This window comes from Ornithorhynchus anatinus, chromosome 15, assembly GCF_004115215.2.
Source record: "Ornithorhynchus anatinus isolate Pmale09 chromosome 15, mOrnAna1.pri.v4, whole genome shotgun sequence".
NCBI lineage: Eukaryota > Metazoa > Chordata > Mammalia > Monotremata > Ornithorhynchidae > Ornithorhynchus > Ornithorhynchus anatinus.
The window spans coordinates 8,962,369-8,982,705 of record NC_041742.1 but is presented as its reverse complement, the minus strand read 5'-3'; the positions used below and the strand labels follow the sequence as shown (position 1 = coordinate 8,982,705).

General features: G+C 51.1%; 1 protein-coding gene and 1 long non-coding RNA gene across 2 annotated transcripts in view; one reads left to right on the top strand and one right to left on the bottom strand.

The window, feature by feature from the left end:
* Positions 1-123: 123 nt before the first annotated feature.
* On the bottom strand, positions 124-12,284 carry RPL38 (ribosomal protein L38). Its single transcript, XM_029079910.2, has 7 exons — positions 12,114-12,284; positions 9,098-9,157; positions 8,932-8,983; positions 3,450-3,688; positions 2,794-2,854; positions 1,471-1,593; positions 124-199 (listed from the first exon to the last, which is right to left on the bottom strand). The coding sequence occupies exons 1-7, from the start codon at positions 12,282-12,284 to the stop codon at positions 174-176; spliced, it is 732 nt and encodes a 243-aa protein (XP_028935743.2). The 3' UTR covers positions 124-173.
* Positions 12,285-15,179: 2,895 nt separating this feature from the next.
* The window catches only part of LOC114817011, a 53,038-nt gene continuing 47,880 nt past the window's right edge, over positions 15,180-20,337 (top strand). Inside the window, exon 1 of the long non-coding RNA XR_003764846.1 lies at positions 15,180-15,218. This is a non-coding gene — a long non-coding RNA (uncharacterized LOC114817011). The remainder of the gene's footprint in view (positions 15,219-20,337) is intronic.

Sequence of the window (20,337 nt, the reverse complement as noted above, 5' to 3'; positions counted from 1 at the left end):
AAGCACAGTACTAAGCGCTCACACGTCGGCCCCCACCGCCGCGATGACGCACGAAAACATTTGTCCTGCAGAGTGCTTTCTCTGGCCTGCCCCCCGCCACCGACCCCCAGAAGACAAAAGGACTTTGAGGATTTTTCAGTTTATTTTAGTAGTTCCAACACGGCACCGCTGGTTCATTTGAGCTCCTTCACAGCCAAACCTAGAGGGGGGGAAGTAAGAGAAGGATTGAACTGCACAGAAAGATATTTTCCTCTAATTACCTCCGTCCACCTGGATCTCAAACACTTAGCATTTGCACTGCTTCAGAGAGAAGTTGACAAAGCAGAGGAAATATCATCAAAGGGCCCCGGGAGAGGGTTATTTTCAACAGGCGTGAAGACGAACTGCCCGGAGACAAATGAAGACGGTCCAGGCTAGAGCTGCGGAAGCAAATCGGGGCTTACAAAACCCAAGGTGCGGCTCAACACAGGTGGGTTGGGGATTTTCAGCGTGAACAGGGGAGGAGAGGGAGGTGAAGGTCTCAAATGAGAAGGGGAGGCAGGCAGCCTCCCTGGGAGAGCCCTCATTTCCAAATCTAACCGCGATGCCCGGGCTCCAATTCAATTCAAGGTCAGGGGTAGGGCGGTCACTTTGGGCACAGCTGCAGCGCATGTAAAGAGCTCCCTTCTGCTCAATTAAAGCCAGAAAAGCCAATGAACGGATGATCGATTTCCCCGCACTCCTTTTGGCCCCAACCCCTGGGGAGCCGGGAATGTAAAGAACACAGAGCCCGCTTCTGTCCGGGAGCCACCGGGTGCGGGCAATGGCAAATCTACTGTCATCTGAGGGCTCCCTGTGTTAACTGGGCACTCTCCGGGCCGGTCCGCTCCAGCTCTCGGTCAATCGTATTTACTGAGCACTCACTGTGTGCAGGGAACTGTCCTGGGCGCCTGGGAGAGTGCGGCACAAGAGTGAACAGATACATTCCCTGCCTACAAAGACTTTTCAGTCTAGAGGGGAAGACAGATGTTAACGGAACCAGGTGCTGCTGTAGCAACAAAAACTAGCTCTCTTCCCCCGGTACTGAGAACTCACCTTCTCCAGGAGGCCTTCCCAGACTGAGCCTCCCCCCCGCCCCACAGCACTTGTCAATATCTGCTCATGTTTATTATTCTATTAATGATGTATAAATACATCCATAATTCTATTTATTTTGATGCTATTGATGCCTGTCCACTTGTTTTGTTTGCTGTGAGCCCACTGTTGGGTAGGGACTGCCCTTATCTGTTGTCAAATTGTACTTTCCAAGCACTTAATACAGTGTTCTGCACCCAGTAAGCGCTCAATGAATGAATGGAGCAGGGGTGGGTGCACTTGGCCAGCACGGCTGGATTCTGGGGTGGCAACTCAATAGTAAACAGTCTATCCCACAGATGAGAAGAGCCCCCGGACTCCGCCAAAGAGCGGTAGAGCCTGGGTCTGTCTCCTGACCTGGAGGCAAGGACTGCTTCAGCTTCTCGGCCTTCTCCTTGTCGGTGATGACCAGGGTGTAGAGGTACCGGCTGCAGCGAACCTTGAACTTCACATTGTCCTTGTTCTTCTTGATCTTCACGGCTACAGCGAGGGCAGAGACGCCACAGTTGGCCAGGTAAGGTGCGTGCGGGGGGGGGGGGGACAGACAGAACGAGGCTCCAGAATCTACTGGAAGTTGGACGGAACTAGGGGCTGCCACTTACAGTATAATGGTATTTGAGCACTTACTAAACGGCAGGCACTGTACTAAGCGCTGGGATGGATACAAGCAAACTGAGTTGGACATGGTCCCCGTCTCCTGTGGGGCTCAATCTCCACCCCCATCTCAGATGAGGTAACCGGGGCACAGAGAAGTAAGCCAACATGCCCAAGCTCACACAGCCCCATGTGGGACAACCTGATCACCTTGTATCTCCCCCAGCCCTTAGAGTGCTTGGCACATAGTAAGCACTTTACAATTACCATTATTAGACAAGTGACAGACCTCTGACGGCCAAGCTCGTGCTCCTTTGCGTGACCCAGAACAGATTCGGAATGAAAACTAATAGCCATCTCCCCAAGAAGCACAACATTTGTTATGCTGGAGCCTGGGCTCCAATTTTGGCTCTGCCGCTTGCCTATTGTGCGCCTACGGGCGAGTCACTTTCCGCCTCAGTTTCTTCATCTGCAAAACACGGATTGAATGTTCCCTCTCCTACTTGTACTGTGAACTCGATGATCATCTTGCTTCTACTGTGGCGCTCGGTACGGTGTCTGCCGCCTAGTAAACGCTTAACCGATACCACGACCGTCATTATTACTTGTGAAAACATATGCTGTAGCAGGATGGCCTTGTGGATAGAGCCTGAAATTTAGGACCTGGGTTCTAATCCCGACTCCACCACTTGTCAGCTGACTTTGGGCAAGTTACTTCACTTTTCTGTGCCTCAGTTTGCTCATCTGTCAAATGGGGATGAAGACTGTGAGCCCCACGTGGCACCACCTGACAACCTTGGATCCCCGGCTCTTAGAACAGTGCTGGGCACATAGTAGGCGCTTAACAAATACCACCGTTATCATTATTCTCTATGCCTCAGTGACCTCACCTATGAAATGGGGATGAAGACTGCGAGCTCCACGTGGGACAGCCTGAGGACCCTGGATGTCCCCCAGCACTCTGCACAGTGCTGGACCCACAGTAAGCACTTAACTGATACCATTATCATCATCATCATCACCATCATTAAGAGACGCTGACTTAAAATGCAAAGAAAGGGGACCGGACCGCGGTGGGGGCCTCACATTTTGCATCCTTCCTCCGGGCTGTGAGCAGGAAGTCTTTGATCTCTTCGATTTTGCGGGGCTGCAAGGCAGAGGAGAAGGATGAGTGGGGATGGGGGGGGGGACAGAAGAAAGGGGGACCTAGATGGGGGACGGCGGCACAAGCGGACAGAGGATTGGAGACAGAGGGACAGGGGAACAGAAGATGGGGGACGGGGGGAACAGGATGGGGAAAGGGGGGACAGAATGGGGAAAAGGAGACTGAGGGACTGGGGGACAGAATGGGGGACTGGAGGGACAGGGAACAGAAAATGGGGGAGTGGATGGGGAAAGGGGGGACAATAGGGGACTGGAGGACAGAGGGGCAGAGAATAGGGAAAGGGGGACTGAAGGACAGAGGATGGGGGCTGGGGGAACAGGACGAGGAAAGGAACAGAATGGGGGACGGGGGGGGGGAACAGGATGGGGAAAGGGGGGCCAGAATGGGGGACTGAGGATGGGGGACGGGGGGACAGGATGGGGGACTGGCGGCCAGAGGGACAGAGAATGGGCAAAGGGGGGCCAGGTGGGGAACGGGGAAGAAGGGGATGGGGGCCAGAGGATGGGGTCCGGGGGAGCAGGGGAGCAGAAGGCCGGGAGTGCGGGCGCTGTGTGTGTGGGCGCGGGCGGAGTCTGACCATGGCGGATGGCGGCGGCGGGGGGCGGGCGGGCGGAGGGGGTCCGGCGGCCTGCGGGGAAGAAAGCAGACAGTGAGAAGGAGGAGAAGGGCGTGACGGAAACCCCCGCGGCCCCCTCGGGCCCCGCCCCGGCGCCCCCGGCCCGCCCCGGCCGCGGATGGCGGCGGATTGTCCCGCACCCTCACACACACGCTGGGCTGGGGCGGCGGGGAGAGGGCCCGCACTTCCGCTTCCGGACGCTTAAACCACCCGGCGGGAGGGGCCGCGACGGCGGCCCGCGGCGCCCAAAAACGGTAAGAAAGCGTTCCGCCCGCTGCAGGCTGCTATTTCTTAACCGCTTACCGGGGGCCGAGCCCTCTTCTAAACGCTGCGGGGAGATCCAGGCTGCCCCGTGGGGGGCTCACGGTCTCGGGCCTCATTTTGCAGGTGAGGGAGCAGAGAATAATAATATGATGATAGTTTTTGTTAAGTGATTACTAGGTGCCAAGCACTGTTCTAAGCGCTGGGGAGAGACCCAGGCTGCCCCATGGGAGGGCTCACAGTCTGAGTCCTCATTTTGCAGGTGAGGAAACTGAGGCACAGAGGATAATAATAACAATAGAATTTGTTAAGTGATTACTAGGTGCTAAGCACTGTTCTAAGCGCTGGGAAGAGTTCCAGGCTGCACCATGGGAGGGCTCACAGTCTGAGTCCTCCTTTTGCAGGTGAGGAAAGTAAGGCACAGAGGATAATGATAGTATCTGTTAAGTGCTTACTATCTCCCAAGCGCTGTTCTAAGCGCTGGGGGGAGACCCACAGTCTTAGTCCTCACTTTGCAGGTGAGGGAACTGAGGCACAGACAATAATGATAGTATTTGTTAAGTGCTTACTATCTCCCAAGCACTGTTCTAAGCGCTGGGGGGAGATCCAGGCTGCCCCATGGGGGGCTCACAGTCTTAGTCCTCATTTTATTGCCATTGTTCTTGTCTTTTGTTGCCATTGTTCTTGTCTGTCTCCCCCGATTAGACCGTAAGCCCGTCAAAGGGCAAGGACTGTCTCTATCTGTTACCGATTTGTACATTCCAAGCACTTAGTACAGTGCTCTGCACATAGTAAGTGCTCAATAAATACTATTGAATGAATGAATGAATTTTACAGGTGAGGGAGCAGAGAATAATAATGTAATGATAGTATTTAAGCGCTTACTATGTTCCAAGCACTGTTCTAAGCCCTGGGGGAGATACGGGGTCATCAGGTTGCCCCATGTGGGGCTCACAGTCTTAGTCCTCATTTTGCAGGTGAGGGAGCAGAGAATAATAATGTAATGATAGTATTTGTTAAGTGCTTACTATGTTCCAAGCACTGTTCTAAGCGCTGGGGGAGATACAGGGTCATCAGGTTGCCCCCATGTGGGGCTCACATTCTTAATCCCCATTTTGCAGGTGAGGGAACTAATGCACAAAGAATAATAATAATAATGATGATGATGATGGTATTTCTTAAGCACTTAGAATGGGCCAAGCACTGTTCTAAGCACTGGGGGAGATAGAGGGTAATCAGGCTGCCCCATGTGGGACTTGGTCTTAATTGAGGCACAGAGAATAATAATAATAATGGTATTTGTTAAGCATTTACCATCTGCCAAGCTCTGTTTTAAGCACCGGGGGAGAATACAGGGTCATCAGGTTGCCCCATGTGAACCTCACAGGCTTAATCCCCATTTTGCAGGTGAGGGAACTGAAGCATAGAGAATAGTAGTAATAATAATATTGATGGTATTTGTTAAGCACTTACTATGTGCCAAGCACTGTTTTAAGCGCTGGGTATAGATACAAGGTAATCAGGTTGTCTCAGGTGGGGCTCACAGTCTTCATCCCCATTTTACAGGGGAGGGAACTGAGGCCCAGAGAAGTTAAGTGACTTGCCCAAGGTCACACAGCTGACAAGTGACAGAGCTGGGATTCAAACTCATGACCTCTGACTCCTGAGCCCCACGTGGGACAACCTGATCACCTTGTATCCTCCCCAGCACTTAGAACAGTGCTTTGCACATAGTAAGCGCTTAACAAATATCATTAAAATAAAAAAATCTATCAGGAAGTGTGGAGACAGGGGACATCAGGTGGGAAGTAAAGCCCCCACCCTTTCAAAATAAGGGATGGGGGAGCCACCTCTCTGCTCATAGATAGCTTACATTATGCAGTGGGAGAGGGAAAATCGATAGAGCTGTCATCGGTTTAATGCATTTAATGTTGCCAAAGTTCACTCCTATGCCGGGATTCCCCCAGATGGATGCTTCAGATTAAAAAAAAAATAAAATTTGGGGGCTAGCATTGGTGGTGGGGAGATAATCACCAGGCAGGCCAGAGGGGAAGAGGGACAGGACAGAGTATCGGGGAAAATTAAAGTCCATAAATCATTAGGGCCAGGAGAGAGTCTGGGGTGAATTTGACAGGAGAGACCCTTAAAATTAGAAAACAAATCACAGTGGCCTTCCTCTTTGCAAGTAGGACTCTGGGTTCATGCCTGGGGGGGGTGTTTGGGGTCTGGGGGCTCCTCGGGGGACCGGCTGGCTAAGCTTTGCTTCCCTTCTTCCCTCCCCGCCTATCCTCATCATCGTCAGTGGTATTTTTGAGCACTTACTGTGTGCAGAGCACTGCCTCGTGCACGGGCTGGGAGTCAGAAGGACCTGGGTTCATGTTTTGACTCCCAGGGGACCTGGGTTCATGTTGTGACTCCCAGTCCCGTGCTCTATCCACTATGCCCTGCTGCTTCTCATAACTTGAACAAGCAGGATTGAGAAGCAACGTGGCCTAATGGAAAGATTAAGGGCCTGGGAGTCAGAGGGCCTGGGTTCTAATCCTGATCTGCTAACTGCTTGCCCTGTGACCTTGGGCAAGTCACATAACTTCTCTGTGCCTCAGTTTCCTCAATTGTAAATCGGGAATTAAATCCTACTCCCTCCTGCTTAGACTGTGAGCTCCGTGTGGAACAGGGACTGTATCACCCCATTATCTTGTATCTACCCCAGTGTTTAGAGCCTTGCTTGGCACATATTAAGTGTCTAACAAAATACCATTAAGAAAAGCAAATACACCTGAAGTCCCCCCACCTTCCGCCCCCTACCCTAGCCCACACAGATGTGTTTCGCCACACGTGACCCACCAGGGACCATTTAAAGAGCGACAGTTGTCAGCACTGAGGTAATTACCGCCCAATGCATCAGGGAGACATTTACAACGCGCTAAAAATCATTTTTCGGTCGCAAGCTTATTAAACACCACCGTTTAACCGAGAACTGCAAATCATCGTTCCGCTGAAACGCTGCTGTTCTGAATCCCGGGGAAGACAAAAGGCTCAAATCTTGGCTCCTTCCTACTCTCTCCCCTCCACAACCCCTGACTCCCCCAGAGCCTCAGAAAATCTGAACCTCCCCTCCTCTCAGCCTCCCCACGCGGTCATCTTATCAATCTATCAGTAGTATTTATGGAGCGCTTACTGTGTGCGGAGCACTGGACTAAGCGTTTGAAGGGGGGTAGGGTGCAATAGAATCAGCAGACATGTTCCCTGCCCGTGAGGAGCTTTCCGTCTGAGGGGAGAGCGATGTAGGATTATTACAGGTAGGGGAAGCAGCAGAGTTCTGTGGAGGAGGTGAGGAGGGATTATGGAAGGGGAGAGATACTGTGAGTAGCCCCAGGGGATCAGATAATAATAATGATGGTATTTGTTAAGCACTTACTATGAGCCAAGCGCTGGGGTAGATATAAGGTAATCAGGTTGTCTCACGTGGGGCTCATAGTCTTCATCCCCAGATGAGAGAACTGAGGCACAGAAAAGTGAAGTGACTTGTCCAAGGTCACCCAGCAGACAAGTGGCAGAGCCAGGATTAGAAACCATGACCTCTGATTCCCAAGCCCGTGCTCTCCTGGGCAGGTTGCCACTTGTGCCTCCTCATGGAGGGAAGGGGAGGGCAGTTTTAGAATTTTCCTGTCCGCCAACTGGCACAGAGGCTGTACCTGCCATCCCTAGGCCCCGGGCAGGCCGTGTTGCCCGCTTATTTCCTGTGGACCATCCAACAGGCCCAGGAACGGTGGATTGGGGTTGTTGACATAGGACTTGCTTACTTTCTTCCCTCTCTTTTCCCTCTCTTTTCCCTCTCTTCCCCCTCTCCTCTTTGCTCTGTTCTTCTCCTTTCCCCCTTTTCCTCTTTTCTTCTCTTTGCCTCTTTTTCTTTCTCCTTCCTTTTCCCCCTCTCTTTCTCGTTCCCTTCTTCTTTCCCTCTTCCCCTCGTTCCCCTTTTTTCCCTCTTCTTTTTCCTTTCCTCTCCCCTCTTCTTCTCTTTCCCCTCTTTCTCCTCTTCTTCTCTTTTCCCTCTTTCCCTCTTATTCTTTTCCCTCCCACTTCTCCCCAATCCTCCTCCTCTTCCCTGCTCCTCCTTGTCCTACACCGAATGGGCAGTGAACCTGCCAGTTCCCAAATCACCCTTCCCACTGGGCCCAGAGCTGGTTGGGAATTCTTTGGCTATGGGTCATTTTAGCGTCTGTCTCCCCATCTCGACTGTAACCTTGCTGTGGGTGGGGAATGTGCTATATTAAGCTCCCCCAAGGACTTGGTACAGTGCTCTGCACACAGTAAGCACTCAGTGAATACCATGGATTGACTGATTGAGCAGGTGGCAGATTGGCTCCAGTTCAGTTCTTTTTGTAGTTTGGCTCTGTCCCCGCAGCTGACCCCAGGGACCCCCACAGGATGGGCCCTCTCCCTGGTGAAGGTGGGGAAGTCGGGGTAGGGAGAAGAGGCAGGGTGATGAAATGCAGGAGGTCCCCAGGGTTGAGGCTTCCTACTTCCAGATGGGATAATGGTATTTGTTAAGCATTTACCATGTGCCAAGCATTTTCCTAAACTCTGGGGCGGATACAAGCTAGATTGGACACAGTCCCTCTCCCACAGGGAGCTCAGTCTTCATCCCCATTTTACAGGTGAGGTAACTGAGGTGCAGAGAAGTGAACTGACTCGACTAAGGTCACACAGAAGACAAGTGGCGGTAACTGGGATTAGAACCTGGGTCCTTCTGTCTCCCAGGGCCGGGCTCTTAGCCTCTGGGCCACGTCGCTTCCATCATCTTTCTCCATCATTTAACTTCCATTTCGTGAGCTGCCCCACAGCTCACTCTGGAATGCAGATCGTAAAAATTACAATTGATGTTTCAATTAGTTATAATTTACAGAGCGATTACGTTTAATTTCTCTTTTATCGTGTTTTAATGGCCTCAGATTTCTTGTTGATGAGATTTAGCTTTGTGTATTGACACCAGGGGCCATGGGGTGTGGGGCGGGGGGGGGGGCCCGGGAAGGGATGGGGGGCCTCGGGAGACAGACACCAGATTTAGGGGGTGATCTTTGCTCCCCCCAGCTCCGTGAGCCATTCTACATCTCTTGCCTCTCCCCCAGAAGAGGGAAAGAGTTGGGGGAGGGTGGGGTGTGGGCTGACTTGCACCCTTTACACTGGCTCCCTATAGAGATTGCTTTGGTCACGGTGGAACAGCATCTCAAATTCTGTTAAAAAAATGATCAAGGGAGGGAGGGGTGGGAGGAACTGGTCCACCCACCCCGTCCCCACCCCCAACTGCCCTGGGACTGGTTAATGAGGGAAACAGGGGTGCCACCCACCTGGATGAGGTCTGAAATAATGGTCTGGGGTTCCCCGTACTGAGCGAGCTGGGGGCCCACCTCAGGGAGAAGAGGAATCAGTTATTCAAGAGGGTAAAGAGCTTCTGGAAAAGGTAATAATAACGGTGGCTTTTGGGAAGCGCTTACTACATGGCAAGAGCTGGGCTAGATAAGCTACTAGCATTTAGTTAAGTGGCCTGCACACAGTAAGCCCCAGTAAATACCGTCGATGATGACAACCAGTCCCCGGCCCACATGGATTTCATGATCTGTGGGGGTGGGAGAATCGGGATTTGATCTGCATTTTATAGATGAGGAAATTGAGGCCCAGAGAAGTGAAGTGATTTGCCCTTGGTCACACAGTAGACAAGTGGCAATGTCACCATTAAAACCCAAGTCCTCTTACTCCCAAGCCTATGGTCTTTCTACTAAACCACTCTTAGTGGCTCCTCTGTCTTAATCCTCCTTCACCTCTCAGCTGCCTTCTATGCTGTGGACTGCTCCCTTCTCCTGGAAACATTATCCAACCTCAACTTCACTGACCCTGGCCTCTCCTGGTTCTTCTCCTATCTCTCTGGCATCTCATTCTCAGGCTCTTTCGTGGGCTCCTCCTCTGCCCGCCAACCCCTAACTGTGGATGTCCCTCAATTCTGGGTCCCCTTCTATTCTCCATCTATATCCCTTGGAGAACTCATTCAGTCTCATGGCTTCATTTCTATGCGGATAATTCCCAAATCTACATCTCCGACCCTGATGTCTCTCTCCTGTAGTCTCGCATTTCTTCCTGCCTTCACGTGATCTTTACGTGAATGCCCACTGTCACCTCAAGCTCATGTCCTAAACTGAACTTCTCCTCTTCCCTCCCCCATCCTCTCTTCCACCTAACTTTCCCATTGACAGCTGACTATACAGTTGACAAGCAGCTTGGCCTAGTGGATAGAACAAGGGCCTGGAAGTCAGAAGGACCTGGGTTCTAATCCCAGCTCTGCTACTTTTCTGCCGTGAGACCTTGGCAAGTCAATGGACTTCCTCTGTGCCTCAGTTACCTCATCTATAAAAGGTAAAATCTGTAAAATGTAAAAGCCCTCAATCTGGCTTCCGTCCCCTTCATTCCACTGAAACTACCCTTTCAAAGGTCAGCAGTCATCTCCTTCTTGCCAAATCCAACGGCCTCTACTCCGTCCAAATCTTGCTCCACCTCTCAGCTGCCTTTGACCCTGTCGACCACCTCCTTCTCCTGGAAACATTATCCAACCTCGGCTTTACCGACACTGTCCTCTTCTGGTTCTCTTCTTTATCTCTCTGGCCGCTCATTCTCTGTCTCCTTCGCGGGCTCCTCCTCTGCCTCCCGCCCCCTAACTGTGGGGTTCCCTCGAGGTTCAGTTCTGGGTTCCCCGCTATTCTCCATCTACACCCACTCCCTTGGGGAACTCATTTGCTCCCGTGGCTTCAACTACCACCTCTACACGGATGATACCCAAATCTACATCCCCAGCCCTGATCTCTCTCCCTCTCTGCAATCTCACAGTTCCTCCTGCCTTCAAGACATCTCGATTTGTGTGTCCTCCCTTCACCTCAAGCTTAACTTGTCTAAAGCAGAACTCCGTATCCTCCCGCCCAAACCCTATTCTCCCCCTGACTTTACCATCACTACAGACGGAACCGCCACCCTTCCTGACTCCTAAGCATTATCCTTGGCGTTATCCTTGACTCCTCTCTCTCATTCAACCCACATATTCAATCCATCGCTAAATCCTGTCGCTTCCACCTTGACAACATCGCTAAAATCTGCCCATTCCTCTCCATCCAAACTGCTACCGTGTTGATCCCATGACTTATCCTTTCCTTCCTTAATTACTGTATCAGCTTCCTGACTGACCTCCCTGCCTCCTGTCTTTCCTCGCCCCCGTTCATACTTCCTTCTGCTGCCTGGATCATTTTTAAATGTCATTCTGCATATATAGCCTCACTCCTCACAAGCCTCTAATGGTCACCCATCTCCTCTCCAACTCCTCCTCATAGGCTTTAAGACGCTCCATCAGCTCTTTCCCTCCTACCTATTCATTCATTTGTCCACTCAGTCATACTTACTGAGCCCTTAGTGTGTGTGGAACTAAACGCTTGGGAGAGTACAGTGCAAGACTAAACACATTTCCTGACCACAACGAGTTTACACTCCCTATCCTCCTTCCTCTCCCACTCTATCCAATCTATCAATCAGTGGTATTTATTGAGCCCATACTGTGTGCAGAGCACTGCATTAATCTCTTGGGAGAGGACAAAAGAAGAAAGTTGGTAAACACATTCCTTGCTTAGTTTGTACTCTTGGTTCCTCACAAGCTAACTGATTCAAAGTGCCTTCCTCCTCCCTCTCACTCCTCACCACTTGCTCACACCCTCCCTCCTGTCCGGAATGCCTTCTTTTGTTTTTTGACAGATATCTACTCTTCAGTAAGTAAGGGTCTTTTGAAATCACATCTTCTCTAGGAAGCCTTCCCTGACTAACCTTTCATCTCCCAGTTTTCTATCCCACTAGCTGCATCTTCAGTACTTCCAGGCCACTTTAGAACACTGAATTTTCAGAACTCCTATCCCCCGCTGGCCAAATCCCTCTTTTTTTACAGTATCTGTTAAATTCCTACTTTGTGCCAGACCCTGGACGAAGCGCTGAGGTAGATACAAGCTAATCAGGTTGGACACAGTCTATGTCCCACATGGGACTCACAGTCCTAATCCCCATTTTACAGAAGAGGGAACTGAGGCTCAGAGAAGTGAAGTCACTTGCCCCAGGTCACATGCAAGACAGGTGGTGGGCCGGGATTAGAACTCAGGTCCTTCTGACTCCCAGATCTTTACTCTCTCCACTAGGCCACGCTGCTTCCCTCGATGAGGGGAAGTAGAACGGAGGCATTAGGGGGTAATCCCGGGAGCACTCCCTCCCACCCTCCAGCTTCATTCCATCAGTCGGTGACTAATGGAGCAGAAAGCCACAATCTCGGATGCCATGAGAATTTACTTGGGAGATGGCCAGGTTGACCGTAGCCTTTATCTTTTCTCTGACCCCGTCACTCTTTATCTGCTTCAGGTCTCTGCGGACTTTCTGCCTCTCCAACACCATTAAATTCAAGACTTTCAGTGCATTTAAATAGTAGCTATGGTCCTTAAACAATCTATCAATTGTATGCATTGAGCACTGACTGTGTGCAGAGCACTGTACTGATCGCTTGGGAGAATACAATATCACAGAGTCAGTAGATATGTTTGCTGCCCACAAGGAACTTACGGTCTAGAGGGGGAGACAAATATTAAGATAGATTATGGATACGGACATGAGGGCTGTGGGGCCGAGGGTGGAAATGGAAGTGCAAGGGCGAAGCAAGTGGGAGAGGAAGTAGGGGAAAAGAGGGCTTACTCTAGGAATAATAACAACCGTGGTATTTATTAAGCTCTTATTATGTGCCAGGCACTGTACTAAGCCCTGGGGTGGACCCAAGCAGATGGGGTAAGACACGGTCCCTGTCCCACAAGGGGCTCACGGTTTCAATCCCCATCTGACAGATGAGGGAACGGAGGCACGGAGAAGTGAAGCGACTCATTCATGGTCGCACAGCAGCCAAGTGTTAGAACGAGGATTAGAAGCCGGCTCCTCCTCACTCCCGGGCCCTTGCTGTATCCACTAGACCACGCTGCTAAGCCTCGTGGAAGAGACGTGATTTTAATAAGGCTGCCTGGGGGTCACGTAACTAGTTTTCTCTTTCCTTCTTTGAAGGTAATTCGTATTGACTTTAAATATTTATGACTAAAATACCGTTCAAACTTGGCAGACATCAGTTGTTCCTAAAAGGTCTTAAACGGCCCGCGCGCTCTGCTCCTCAAGTGCTTACCTTCTCATTATGCCTCCATCTCGCCTATCTTGCCGACCAGCTCTAGCCCATGTCCTGCCTCTGGCCTGGACCGCCCACCCTCCTCAAATTGGACAGATGACCACTCTCCCCGCCACCCCCTTCAAAGGCTTCCTGAAGGCCCATCTCCTCCAAGAGGCCTCCCCAGACTAAGCCCCACCTTTCCTCATCTCCCACTCCCTTCTGCGTCGCCCTGACTTCCTCCCTTTGGCCCTTCCCCCCTCCCACCCCCACGGCGCCTCAGTTCATATCTGCCATTTTATTTATTTGAACTGATTCAGCGTGGCTCTGTGGAAAGAGCCCGGGGTTGGGAATCAGAGGTCATGGGTTCGAATCCCCGCTCTGCCACTTAATAATACTAATGATAATAATAATGATAATGTTGGTATTTGTTAAGCGCTTACTATGTGCAGAGCACTCTTCTAAGCGCTAGGGTAGACACGGGAATCAGGTTGTCCCACATGAGGCTCGCAGTCTTCATCCCCATTTTACAGATGAGGCAACTGAGGCACAGAGAAGTGAAGTGACTTGCCCACAGTCACACAGCTGACAAGTGGCGGAGCCTGGATTCGAACCCATGACCTCTGACTCCCAAGCCCGGCTCTTTCCACTGAGCCTCGCTGGCAAGTCACTTCAATTCTCTGTGCCTCAGTAACCTCATCTGTAAAATGGGGATTAAGACTGTGAGCCCCACGAGGGACAACCTGATTACCCCGTATCTACCCCAGCGCCGCTCTGCACATAGTAAGCGCTTAACGAATACCGACGTTATTATTATTATTCTTCATTCCACCGTATTTATTGAGCGCTTACTATGTGCAGAGCCCTGATGTCGGCGTCCCCGCCTCTAGACTACAGGCTCACTGCGGGCAGGGAATGTGTCTGTTGATTGTAGTATCCTATTCTCCCAAGGGCTCAGTACGGTGCTCTGCACGCAGGAAGCGCTCAATAAATACCACCGAAAGGATGAAGGAGGAGGGGTTGGGGCTTGAGAAACCGAGGCCTGGAAGGTGGGCGATGGGGCTGTAGGTTCTCCCACGGACCACTAGATGCCAGCGTCACTCAGTGGATTGAAGCCGAGTGTTTTTGTGGGACCGGCGGCGAGAGCTCGGCTGGGGGTGTCGGAAGGTGGAATTGCACCAGAGTGAGGTGGATCTCGGAGGAAAAACTCCCCTCCTTTTCGCCATTTCGCCCCCTAGTAAATGCAGCACGGGCCCGGGGGTCAGAAGGATCCGGATCCCAAGTTCCCGGCTCCTCCACTTGTCTGCTGCGTCACCTTGGTCAAGTCACTTCCCATCCCGGCTCTGCCACTTGGCAGCTGTGTGACTGTGGGCAAGTCGCTTCACTTCTCTGTGCCTCAGTTCCCTCGTCTGTAAAATGAGGATTGACTGTGAGCTTCACGTGGGACAACCTGATTACCCTGTATCTACCCCAGCGCTTAGAGCAGGGCTCTGCGCATAGTAAGCGCTTAACAAATACCAACATTATTATTCCCTGGGCCTCAGTTCCCTCGTCTGCAAAATGGGGATTAAGACCGCGAGCCTCGTGTGGGACGGGGATTGGGTCCAACCTGATTAGCTTGGATCTATCCCGGCGATTAGTACAGTGCCCGGCACAAATACCCTAAAAATTTAAACAAGCCACAATCCCCCCCACCTCCCCCAGAACATCCCAAAAGTCAATTTCCTATCTCTGATGGTTGCCCATCCACCTCTGTATCGAACAGAAACTCCTTCCCATCGGCTTTAAAGCACTCAGTCATTTTGCTCCCTTCCACCTGGCTTTGCTGTTCTCGTACTCCAACCCGGCCCGCACACTTTGCTCTTCTAATACCGACCTTCTCGCTGTACCTCCGTCTCGGCTCTCTCGCCGTCGACCCCTTGCCCGCGTTCCGCCTCTGGCCTGGAATGCCTTCCCTCTTCATATCTGACAGACAATTCCTCTCCCCTCCTTCAAAGCCTTGTTGAAAGCACAACTCCTCCAGGAGGCCTTCCCCAGCTAAGCCTGCTTTTCCTCTTCTCCCACTCCCTTCTACGTCACCCTGATCCGCTCCCTTCATTCACCCCGCGTCAGCCCCAAAGCACTTATGTAAAAATCCATAATTGATTTAGACTAATGTCTGTCTCTCCCTCTAGGCTGTACGCTCTCTGTGGACAGGGAATTGTGTCGAGCAACTCCGTTACATTGTACTCTCCCAAACGCTCAGTGGTCTGCACACTGTAAGTACTCAATAAATGGGATTGATTGAATGATTTGAGCTTTATGCTTTCTGCTGGCTGACCCACTCCCTTCAGCAGCCAGGTCTAGTGGGAAGAGCAAGGATGTGGCCCTCAGAGGACCTGGGTTCTAATCCTGACTCTGCCACTTGCCTGCTCTGGGACCTTGATCATGACACTTCAGTTCTGTGTTCGGCTTGATTACCTTGTATCTACCTCAGTGCTTAGTACGGTGCCCGGCACCTAGTAAGTGCTTAACGAATGCCGCAGTTAGTATTCTCTGTGCCTCAGTTTCCTCATCTGTAAAGTGGGGATTCAGTGCGTCATTCAATTGTATTTATTAAGCACTTACGGTGTGCAGAGCATTCGTGCCGAGCATTCTCACTCATGCTTAGTCTGCGAGCCCCACGTGGGACAGGCAAGGTGTCCGACCTGATTATCTCGTATCTACTTCAGGGCTCAGTACGGTGCTTTTCCCGGAGGGCGTGCTTAACAAACACCACAATTATGTACTATTATTATTTAGGGACAATGTCCATGTTTTATGTGAGATGGGAAATCAGCAGTCCGTGATGAGAGCGGGAAGCAGTGGGAGAGCAGGAGGCAGCGATAGAGTGGGAGAAAGTGGGGATGTGGGAGGCAGAGATGGAGTGGGAAAAAGCCGGGGTGTGGGAGACAGCGGGAAGGAGAGTGAGATAAGGTGGAAGCGGGAGAGTGGGAGACGGCGGGAGGGAAGGGGAGACAACCAGGGTAGAGCGGGAGACTATCCCCCTCGGAGCCCCAGCCCTGCTATCAGTTTAAGAAGCTTAGGCTTTCTTTCAATTCCACTTGCTTTTTGGGGGGTTTTCAAGGCGAGTAAGCCGGCAGAGAGCCCGACAGTGGAGAGAGAAATGATCTAGGGAAGGAAATGGCTTTCAATTTTCAGCTTCAGAGGGGTGATTATTTCCAACTGCAGCATGTTAAAAAAAAAAAAAACAACAAACTTTAAAAAAAGAAAAAGAAAGAAAAACCGGGACAGAATGTCTGAGCCTGGAAGGGCAGGTTTTTGGTGGCTGCTTGGGTTAGATTCCATCCACCGAGGCAGGTGGAGCGTCCGCACCTTCTCTCTTCCTCTGCCCTCCGCATCCTGGGGTAGAGGCAGGGGGGATGGGACAAGGATGGATACCAACCTTCACAGCTGGCACAGTCGCCAACCTTCATTCATTCATTCATTTGTATTTATTGAGAGCTTACTGCACGCAGAGCACTGTACTAAGCGCTTGGGAGAGCAGCATGGCACAGTGGATAGAGCACAGGCCTGGAAGTCGGAAGATCATGAGTTCTAATCTCGGCTCTGCCACTTGTCTGCTGTGTCACCTTGGGCGAGTCGCTTCACTGCTATGGGCCTCAGTTACCTCCTCTGTAAAATGGGGATTGAGACTGTGAGCCTCAAAATGGGGCTCCCAGTCTTAATCTCCATTTTTACAGAGGAGGTAACTGAGGCACAGAGAAATTAAGTGACTTGCTCAAGGGCACATAACTAGCAGGTGGTGGATCCGGGATTAGAACCCAGGTCCTTCTGACTTCCAGGCCCATGCTTTATCCACTAGGCCACACTCTTTCCTCCTCCTTCCTTTCCCATTTCCCCCTTTCTTCCCCTTCCTTCCCTTTTTCTGCCCTTTTTCCTTTCTCCTTCCATCTCCTTCCTCCACTTTCTTCTCCTTCCTCTTCTTTCCCTGTTTCTCCTCTTCTTCCCTTCCCTTTCCTTCCCCCTCCCCCACTTTTCCTTCTCCTTCCATCTCCTTCCTCCACTTTCCTCCTTCTTCCCTTTTCCATCCCCTCTTTTTCTCCCTCTTCCCCAACTTCTTCCTCCTCCTTCCCTCGATCCAGCTCCCCTCACCCCAGAGCCCGCTCCATTCTGGATTAGAATCCCGATCCTGCTGCTTCCGTGTGTCCTTGGGCTACAACCCCATCGTCTCTCAGCCTTGGTTTCCCTGTCTGTTCAATCGCTCCAGCCTCCGTGGTCGCTGGGAGGATTAAGTGCGAACGAGAGCATTTTGAGCTCTTTCTCTAGGAGGTGAAACCCTGGGCCATTACGGCTGTCGTCAGCTCTGGGAGAACGTCTGGAGGTGGGAAAAGCTTCAAGGAGCCAAGTGCAATCTCCATTTGAGTTCAGGGCTTAGTGGCCCAGTTGGAACATCCTCCCCGTGTCCTTGAGAAGCAGCGTGGTCTAGTGGCTAGAGCACGGGCCTAGGAGGCAGGAGGACCTGGGTTCCAATCCCAGTTTTGCCACTTGTCCGCTAGGTAACCTTGGGCAAATCACTTCACTTCCCTGGTGTAGTGGATAGAGCACTGGCCTGGGATCCAGAAGGTCATGGGTTCTAATCCTAGCTGCACCACTTGTCTGCTGGATGACCTCGGGCAAGCCACTTCACTGGGTCTTAGGTACCTCATATGTAAAATGGGGATTAAAGTTCAGCAAATGTTTCTCCACTCCTCAGGAAGCTCCCGTGGCTGCCCTTCCACCTCCATATCAAGCTCCTTGTCATCGGCTTTAAAGCGGTCAATCAGCTTGGCCCCTCCTGCCTCACCTCGCTACTCTCCTACTACAGCCCAGCAGGTGCATTTCGCTCATCTAGTGCTAACTTTCCGGCTGTGCCTCGATCTCATCAATCTCGTGGGCAGCTTCTCACCCACGTCCCGCCTCCGGTCTGGAACGCCCACCCTCCTCAAATCCAACTCCCTCACTCCTTCAAGGCCTTGTTGAAGGCCCATCTCCTTCAAGAGGCCTTCCCCGACTAAGTCCTCCTTTCCTCTTCTCCCACTCCCTTCTGCATCACCCTGACTTGTTCCCTTTTATTCAACCCCCTTCCCAGCCCCACTGCACTTATGTACATATCTGCAATTTTTTTTTATATATTTCTGTCTCTTTCCTTCTCTAAACTGTAAGCTCGCTATGGGCGGGAAATGTGTCCGTTTAGGCTTATATTGTACTTTCCCAAGCGCCTAGTGCAGTGTTGTGCACCACAGTAAGCATTCAATAGATGAGATTGAATGGATGAAAAGAGATGGGCACAAGGAAGGAACTTGCCTGTGGGCACCAGGGTTCTGGACCGTTCCTTCTTACTGCAGGAGCAAGTTCTTTCCCGGACTCCTTCCCTCCCAGGATCCTTTTCCAGCCTGGAAAAGTCTAGCATGAGGCGGGGGGGAGGGAGAGGAAAACAGTGTCTTCATTAAGAGGATCTGATGGAATAATGACCTCCTGAGGCTAATGAAGTCAGCTAATTGCACCTCGAAAAGGAGGCGATTTCTATGGTTACAGAGAAGTGAAGCGGGGCTTGGGTTGGGGATTGGAGAGGGAAGGGAGAGGGAGAGTTCCCTGTGACATCTAGCAGGGCTGGGTTGGCTGCGGGGAGATAGGAGAGAACACTCATGCCCATACCCCTTTGGGAATCCGGGGGCATTGTTCTATATAATGATAACCTTGTATCCCCCCCAGCACTTAAAACAGTGCTTTGCACATAGTAAGCACTTAAATGCCGCAATTATTATTATTATTATTATTATTATTATTAATGATGTAGAAGATAGAGCACAGGTCTGGGAGTCAGTAGGAGCTGGCTTCTAATCCTGATTCCTCCACTTTCATTCAGTAGTATTTATTGAGCGCTTACTATGTGCAGTATTCCAAGCACTGTACTAAGTGCTTGGAATGTACAAATGGGCAACAGATAGAGACGGTCCCTGCCCTTTGACGGGCTTACAGTCTAATGGGGGAGACGGGCACACAAGAACAATGGCAATAAATAGAGTCAAGGGGAAGAACATCTCATGAAAACAATGACAAATAAATAGACTTGTCTGCTGTATGACCTGGGGCAAGTCAGCTGACTTCTCTGGGCCTCGGTTCCCTCATCTGTAAAATGGAGAGTATGACTGTGAGTCCCATGTGGGAGAGGGACTGTGTCCAACCTAATTAGCTTGTATCTACCTCAGAGCTTAGTATAGTGCCTGGCACAGCGATTTGCATGCAGTAAGTACCCAGTAAATATGACTGAATGAATGAACGGCACATAGTAAACGCTTAACAAATATCATTATAAGCAAACAAGCAGGCCCGTAGGGGCAGGATAAGAAAGACATGCGTGTTGTATCCTCTGCCCTCCTAATACCCTCTCCCACCTCTTCTGGGCTGTCTCCTCCTCCCTGGCACTGGAGTTTGGATCCCATGAAGCCAGAGAGAGAAAGCCTAGGCCTCAGAGTCGGAAGGACCTGACTTCTACCCCTGGCTCCTCCAATTACTGGCTGTGTGACCTTGGGCAAGTCACTTCATTCGTTCATTCAGTTGTATTTATTGAGTGCCCACTGTGTTCAGAGCACTGTCCTAAGTGCTTGGGTGAGTATGGTACAGCCATAAACAGATACGTTACCTGCCCACAACGAGCTGACGGTCCAGAGGACTTCTCTGAACCTCAGTTTCCCCAACTGTAAATTGGGTATACCTGTTCTCTCTCCTACTCTGTGAGCCCCATGTGGTCCAGGGACTGACCTAATTAACTTGTACTTTCCCCAGTGCTTAGAACAGTTTTTGACACATAGTAAGCGCTTAGCAAATACTATTAAAAAAGAGTCTGATCTTGAGGTGGGGCCTGGACACCTCCGCCCTTGGGGGAGGGAATGTGACAGCCCCTCCCTCCCTTGAACCACAGCTTCTCCAGGCTTCAAGGCCACAAGAACAAGGCTCAGTAGCCTCCTCCCCAAGCCCAGCCCATGTCCCCCTAGCTGAGGCTAGATCAGCATAGTGAGTCAATTTGAGAAATTCGAGTGGAATCAATCTGTAGTATTTCTTTTTAAATGGTATTTATTACACTCTTACTACATACCAGGCACTGTTCTAAGCACTGGGGTAGGTACAAGGTAATCAGGTTGGACACAGTCTCTGTCTGAGGTTCACAATCTATGTAAGGGGAAGAACATTTAATCCACATTTTATAGTTGTAAAGCACAGCTGTGCTGCTGCTTTGGCTTTAAAGCCCTCAGTCACCTTGCCCTCTCTTATCTCACTTTGTTAATCTAGTACTACAACTCAGCCCACACATCTCCCTCCTCTAATCCCAACCTTCTCGACTACACCTCCATCTGG